The sequence below is a fragment of the Bison bison genome, unplaced genomic scaffold, assembly GCF_000754665.1.
Source record: "Bison bison bison isolate TAMUID 2011002044 unplaced genomic scaffold, Bison_UMD1.0 scf7180017864468, whole genome shotgun sequence".
NCBI lineage: Eukaryota > Metazoa > Chordata > Mammalia > Artiodactyla > Bovidae > Bison > Bison bison.
This window is the reverse complement of record NW_011495029.1, coordinates 3,977,442-3,985,406: the sequence shown is the minus strand read 5'-3', so window position 1 is coordinate 3,985,406 and position 7,965 is coordinate 3,977,442. Positions and strand designations below refer to the sequence as shown.

Genomic DNA, 7,965 nt, shown 5'->3' with positions numbered 1-7,965 from the left:
AAAAAAAAAAAAGCATTTTACCTTTATTGTTCATACCCTCTTAGTCAGAACAAGGTTGTCAGAGTAAAGGAAAATTGGGCTCCTAAATTTGGGGGTAGGAGGAGGGCAAGGTAGCCCATCACATAAAACTGATTCTGATTGTATTAGTATGCATAAGGTGAAGTCAGTAAACAGAATAGGAAGTCTCAGCTCATACTTCCCTCTACCTGCCCGCCAACAACACCCCCAAGGTCAACAAAGACAGAATTCACACTATCCTTTGATCTTGAATGCTAACATGTTTCGTAGCTAAGTCAGTAAAAAATCTGCCTGCAATGCAGGAGACCCAGGTTCAATCCCTGGGTTGGGAAGATCCTCTGGAGAAGGAAATGGCGACCCACTCCAGTATTCTTACCTGGAGAATCCCATGGACAGAGAAGCCTGGCAGGCTACAGTCCATGGGGTTGGAAGAGTCAGACACGACTTAGCGACTAAACCACCACCACCAAGATGAAAAAAGGAGAGCAAACAATTGGGTCTCTGTTATTCTCTTTTGATCCCTGTTCTTCGTGTTAGATATTGATAAGCAAGAAGTACAGCAGAGTTCCACAGTTAAGATCAACAAAAGCTCAAGATTTTCTACTATCCAAAACCAGAGAATCAACAGTGACTCTTTAAGCCTAAGACAACCTTTGAATCCAATCTTTTAATTCTGTAGATGAAGAAACTGAGGCCCAAGAACAGACATGATTTCCCGACACCTGTTCCAGATATGCATCTTCAAACAGCCTGGTGGCTTAAGGGATTCTTCTCTTTTCCATTATGCTTCATTTCCAATGTTAATAGTTTTCTCAAAATAAAGTAAGAGCTGAAGTCATATCTTACTGAAGACAGTAGTGCTACTTGCAGCTTTATTTAAATCCACATCTTTATATATGTTTCTACAGTCTCTAGAAAGTAGGATGTATTGTAAGGCTTAAAGGGAGAAACTAGGTCACCATAATTCACATGGATGATTCAATATCTTTAAAATTGGAAGAAAAAAATTCACTAACTTGCTAATCTAAATGTTAACCTGCAACCTCTCACCACTTAGATTTTGTACTGTCTCCATCATTAACGTCTTCCTGCTATCCTTTTCTATCCCTCTCCTTCTCCCATAAAAAGAGAAAAATGATACATTTGGGGAAATTTTAAAGCTTGTCATGCTCACGCAATCACTGGCGCTGCTGCTGCTAAGTTGCTTCAGTCGTGTCCGACTCTGTGCGACCCCATAGACAGTAGCCCACCAGGCTCCCCGGTCCCTGGGATTCTCCAGGTAAGAACACTGGAGTGGGTTGCCATTTCCTTCTCCACACGTAATCACTACTGAGCCAAAAATGTACGGCAAGGTGGGTGTTCCTGCACTGAAGTTACTGGCTTCTCTCCATATTCCTGCGATTCTCTCTCACCCTCCTATGCAGGCTTGAAAGGGTCCAAATTGGGGTTTTATTACAAAGAAGAGATAGGGAGTGTAAACTTGTGTTATAAAAATTTATTGAAGACAAACCAAAAAGCCCTTTTTCTACAACAGAAAAGAACTCCATACAATAGGGTATTCTTGTAAGTCAGTTTCTCATTTTTAATACCATTAAATCTAAAAAAAAAATTTACAGACCCATCACAAGCACAGAAATTGAAACTGTAATCAAAAATCTTCCAACAAACAAAAGCCCAGGTCCAGACGGCTTCACAGCTGAATTCTACCAAAACTGTAGAGAAGAGCTAACACCTATCCTGCTTAAACTCTTCCAGAAAATTGCAGAGGAAGGTAAACTTCCAAACTCATTCTATGAGGCCACCATCACCCTAATACCAAAACCTGACAAAGATCCCACAAAAAAGAAAACTACAGGCCAATATCACTGATGAACATAGATGCAAAAATCCTTAACAAAATTCTAGCAATCAGAATCTAAAAACACATTAAAAAGATCATACACCATGACCAAGTGGGCTTTATCCCAGGGATGCAAGGATTCTTCAATATCCGCAAATCAATCAATGTAATACACCACATTAACAAATTGAAAAATAAAAACCATATGATTATCTCAATAGATGCAGAGAAAGCCTTTGACAAAATTCAACATCCATTTATGATAAAAACTCTCCAGAAAGCAGGAATAGAAGGAACATACGTCAACATAATAAAAGCTATATATGACAAACCCACAGCAAACATTATCCTCAATGGTGAAAAATTGAAAGCATTTCCTCTAAAGTCAGGAACAAGACAAGGGTGCCCACTTTCACCATTACTATTCAACATAGTTTTGGAAGTTTTGGCCACAGCAATCAGAGCAGAAAAAGAAATAAAAAGAATCCAAATTGGAAAAGAAGAAGTAAAACTCTTACTATTTGCAGATGACATGATCCTCTACATAGAAAACCCTAAAGATCCCACCAGAAAATTACTAGAGCTAATCAATGATTATAGTAAAGTTGCAGGATATAAAATCAACACACAGAAATCCCTTGCATTCCTATACACTAATAATGAGAAAACAGAAAGAGAAATGAAGGAAACAATTCCATTCACCATTGCAACAGAAAGAATAAAATACTTAGGAATATATCTGCCTAAAGAAACTAAAGACCTATATATAGAAAACTATAAAACACTGGTGAAAGAAATCAAAGAGGACACTAATAGATGGAGAAATATACCATGTTCATGGATTGGAAGAATCAATATAGTGAAAATGAGTATACTACCCAAAGCAATTTATAGATTCAATGCAATCCCCATCAAGCTACCAACAGTATTCTTCACAGAGCTAGAACAAATAATTTCACAATTTGTATGGAAATACAAAAAACCTCGAATAGCCAAAGCGATCTTGAGAAAGAAGAATGGAACTGGAGGAATCAACCTACCTGACTTCAGGCTCTACTACAAAGCCACAGTTATCAAGACAGTATGGTACTGGCACAAAGACAGAAATATAGATCAATGGAACAAAATAGAAAGCCCAGAGATAAATCCACGCACATATGGACACCTTATCTTTGACAAAGGAGGCAAGAATATACAATGGATTAAAGACAATCTCTTTAACAAGTGGTGCTGGGAAATCTGGTCAACCACTTGTAAACGAATGAAACTAGAACACTTTCTAACACCATACACAAAAATAAACTCAAAATGGATTAAAGATCTAAACGTAAGACCAGAAACTATAAAACTCCTAGAGGAGAACATAGGCAAAACACTCTCTGACATACATCACAGCAGGATCCTCTATGACCCACCTCCCAGAATATTGGAAATAAAAGCAAAAACAAACAAATGGGACCTAATTAACCTTAAAAGCTTCTGCACATCAAAGGAAACTATTAGCAAGGTGAAAAGACAGCCTTCAGAATGGGAGAAAATAATAGCAAATGAAGCAACTGACAAACAACTAATCTCAAAAATATACAAGCAACTCCTACAGCTCAACTCCAGAAAAATAAATGACCCAATCAAAAAATGGGCCAAAGAACTAAATAGACATTTCTCCAAAGAAGACATACAGAGGGCTAACAAACACATGAAAAGATGCTCAACAGCACTCATTATCAGAGAAATGCAAATCAAAACCACTATGAGGTACCATTTCACACCAGTCAGAATGGCTGCGATCCAAAAGTCTACAAATAATAAATGCTGGAGAGGGTGTGGAGAAAAGGGAACCCTCTTACACTGTTGGTGGGAATGCAAACTAGTACAGCCACTATGGAGAACAGTGTGGAGATTCCTTAAAAAACTGGAAATAGAACTGCCTTATGATCCAGCAATCCCACTGCTGGGTATACACACTGAGGAAACCAGAAGGGAAAGAGACACGTGTACCCCAATGTTCGTCACAGCACTGTTTATAATAGCCAGGACATGGAAGCAACCTAGATGTCCATCAGCAGAGGAATGGATAAGAAAGCTGTGGTACATATACACAATGGAGTATTACTCAGCCATTAAAAAGAATACATTTGAATCAGTTCTAATGAGGTGGATGAAACTGAAGCCTATTATACAGAGTGAAGTAAGTCAGAAGGAAAAACACCAATATAGTATACTAACGCATATATATGGAATTTAGAAAGACGGTAACAATAACCCTGGGTACGAGACAGCAAAAGAGACACTGATGTATAGAACAGTCTTATGGACTCTGTGGGAGAGGGAGAGGGTGGGAAGATTTGGGAGAATGGCATTGAAACATGTAAAATATCATGTATGAAACGAGATGCCAGTCCAGGTTCGATGCACGATACTGGATGCTTGGGGCTGGTGCACTGGGACGACCCAGAGGGAGGGTATGGGGAGGGAGGAGGGAGGAGGGTTCAGGATGGGGAGCACGTGTATATCTGTTGAAGATTCATTTTGATATTTGGCAAAACTAATACAATTATGTAAAGTTCAAAAATAAAATTAAATTAAAAAAAAATAAATCTAAAAAAAAAATTAAAAAACTCAAGAATGAAAAATATACTCAACATCTCAATCCAATGTTGTTTTAGGACTAAATACTTCTATAACTTCACTAATAAACCTGCCAGAAGCCTTCATGATATGTAATTACTACCAATTAAAAACAACAAACATTCCTTCAAAAGGGGACAAAGGATTGAAGCTTAATGATCTCTTTTCCCAGGAAGCCTGTCCCAATACTAAAGGCATTTTGATTTCCTTTGAATACATTCTTTGATCTTTCATTCCTCTAATATTTTTTAGCCTCTGCTATTGATATTTGTAAATGTCTTATTCTGGAAAACAGAACACCTCTTAAAGGTGACTTTTTTCCTCTAGATGTCTCCCAGGATATCACACACTAGTAGGGTATGAGACAACTGTTTGCTGAATGAATGAATAAGGCTCAAGGAGATTATCATTTTATGGAACCTTAAAAATGGAGCCGATAGGATAAAGTATCCAAAAGCGTGAGGCCAGGGCAGCTCTCTCCATGTTTGCTAAGAGTTCAGCTTTCTCAATGGCTGAAGTTAAGCTGGCATAAGTGTATGTCAGGAAAATTTAACAGTTTCATAGAATTTTAGGGCAAGATATGACAACAAAACAACAAGACAACAAGAAAGTAGCAAAAGCAAGATATTAACAAAAAGAAAATAGCAAAAGCAATGCTATTTCAGCTTTTCTCTTGCTTTTCATCTACTATTCATTGTAAAGATGGTAGAAAGTGAGGTACCAGTCTATACAACTAATTCTCAGTGCTACATCCTTGCACCATCACTTTCCCATACCCCATCAAAAACAACACATTGCTTATTGTATGTAATTATTATTTCTGTATGTAATACAGAAACAGCTACCTGTGCCTATCATTTTGGAATCATAGGGCTAGTGAGTGCATAGTTAATTATAAGCCTATGTAGTTACATTAGTTAGCTAACAACTAAAGTCATATCTTCTTAAAATAATCATTTTGTAAACTTATTTTCACAACTATTCTAAGAAACCCTCTCACTATTTTTAGCTATTATTTTATTTTGCAGTTTTTAGGGAAAGGGGAATATTACTAGCCACTCTTAAACAGTGATTATTTTTATAACCACTTCCTCCTCCAAATTATGTGTGTGGATTATTTCATCTCATTGTAAAACAACAGCAGAGCAAAGTGATATGCCATTAGCCTTTTCTTCTAAGTCAGTAATGCACACATGTATACTTTCTATACAGAAGCACTACTATTTTCACAGCTGATTCAGGTTATTTCATATTATTCTACTCTATGAATAGATAAGTATGTATACTTATTAAAGTACTGATTTAGTAAATGAAAAATCAGAAAATCACAGATATTACTATAACAGCTTTCAGAGTATTTAAGTATGTTCATTTTTAGAGTCAGAGGATACACATAGACACATACACACAGAGGATACACATAGACACAGAGAAACAGAAAGATTTCCTAATAACACATCAAGCTGGCATTTAAAATTCTATAAAAGTAAATAAATAAATAAAAACTTCTCAACAATTATTACTCATGCAAAAATGGAAATGTAATATCTGTGTCTAAACAAATATAATTTAATTAACATACAAATAGACCAGATACTCAACAAGAAACTAAAACATATCACAGTTTAAATATTTAAACCAAACTGTATTTGGTTAGTCTATTTCTTTTTCCTTGAAAATTTAAAGGGCTTACGTCTTTGAACCAACAAAACACTTACATTAATTTAATAAAAGAGAAAATGAGAGTTCAGTTATAAGAAAAAAGAGGTATCCGAGAAAGAAGCAGAAAGCATGCACAAGCTCAAAAGGAGCAAGACAGTTTGCATGTGTATTCTATATGACCTGAATCGGCTACTTTCCCCTGAACAAAAATGTTCATTTTGGTAAGAAAACATTCATTACAATAAAGCAAGCAATGGATGATTACAGGAATCATTTCTGGGTATAACAGCTGTGGCTTAATGTGTTATTTTAAATTCACTTATTAATATGAGAATCTATGGGAAATAAGAGCAAATAAAGTGAAGCACAGCATGAAAAATTTTACTGAGAAAGGTGCTAATTAAATTGCTAATAATATAATGTAATTAACCATTTTATGTTTTTTAATAGGCCATGGCTCTCTCATCAATATTTCAATTCAAAGGCTTTACATTTCAATTCTGAGTACTATCAAAACAGCTAAAAATTAGATTCAAAATGCTTTCAAAAATTCCTGTTTATTTTCTTTTGAAACAACAATGGGAAATATAACACACAGAAAGTAATCTTAAGGTGGCCTAAAAGCTAAGGGTTAGAATTTTTATCTCACCCAGCTAGCTAAGCTGACATTCAGAAAAAGCTGATAACTGGTCTTATGTCTGAAAACAAAGACTAAATATTTAATATTTCCATGACCCTTAGTTTGCAGAAAGATGTTACTTTTCATTTGACAGAGGTAAAGAATCAAATTCACTTCAATTAATACAATACTTTTGAAGGATTTTAAAACTGCTCTGTACCACTTAAAAACAAAATTTAAAACATGAATAAAGAAATAAAATATTATTAGAATAATAAAGCAACAAGATAATACTACTATCACTCCATCTTCACAAATTTACAGCTGTGAAAATTTGCCACTGTTCTGTTTTGAACCATGTTTCATTATTGAGTATGTCTTATAATAGCCATTAGAAGTCAGGATCTGAATTCTATGGCCAAATGTCTGCCCTAGACCTACTGGGAAGATTCAGAATAGCCAGAGACGCCGTTTGGACAAAGACAATGTTATCTAACAAAAGTGGCCCTGACCTAAATTAACAAAGAGCAAATGCTGCATCATTCATTTAAAGTTTTACCTCTTGAGGAAGTTCTAGCTTAGAACGGTCAGTTCCTTCTTTTGACTGAAGGCCCATCAGATAAGGGACAGGAGCATCAAGAAAGTGTAGCAGAGAAGCAGGGAGGATGGGCACATAAACATGCTGCCACTGAAATGGGAACAGAAGTGTGGTGATGCCTTCAGCCACAGTCATCAGGCGCTGATAATCTGTACAGAACAACAAGAACAGAAACGGAGGGCAAGATTCCAAGTCAAAACATGATCACTGCATTCAGCTTAAAAACATCAATTTCCAGAAAAATTCTTGTGCTAAAATCCTAAAGTGCTAACATTCTTGTGCTACATTCTTGAGCTAAAATGCTTCTTCATGACCACACAGAAAAGAAGTCAGTTCTATCCCACCATAATCAAAGAGCTGAAAGGTTTCACTTGAATGATTTTCAGGTGTGTATGAGTAGGTGGGAAACATCATCAAACTTTTGTTTATGAAAACACTGGTATGTGAACTGACATTCCTTTAAAATGCAAAGCAAACAAGAACTAATAAAATTGTTCTTGACATTTCTTCCATTGAAAATGTGTAAGAATACTGCTGCTGCTGCTGCTGCTAGGTCGCTTCAGTCGTGTCCGACTCTGTGCGACCCCATAGACGGCAGCC

General features: G+C 36.2%; 1 protein-coding gene across 2 annotated transcripts in view; it reads right to left on the bottom strand.

Moving 5' to 3' along the window:
* DENND5B (DENN/MADD domain containing 5B) overlaps positions 1–7,965 on the bottom strand; it is a 221,470-nt gene that overhangs the window by 76,676 nt on the left and 136,829 nt on the right. For both annotated transcript variants that reach the window (XM_010860600.1, XM_010860601.1), the window contains one exon: positions 7,327–7,514. In XM_010860600.1, the coding sequence (XP_010858902.1) occupies positions 7,327–7,514 (188 nt within the window). The remainder of the gene's footprint in view (positions 1–7,326; positions 7,515–7,965) is intronic.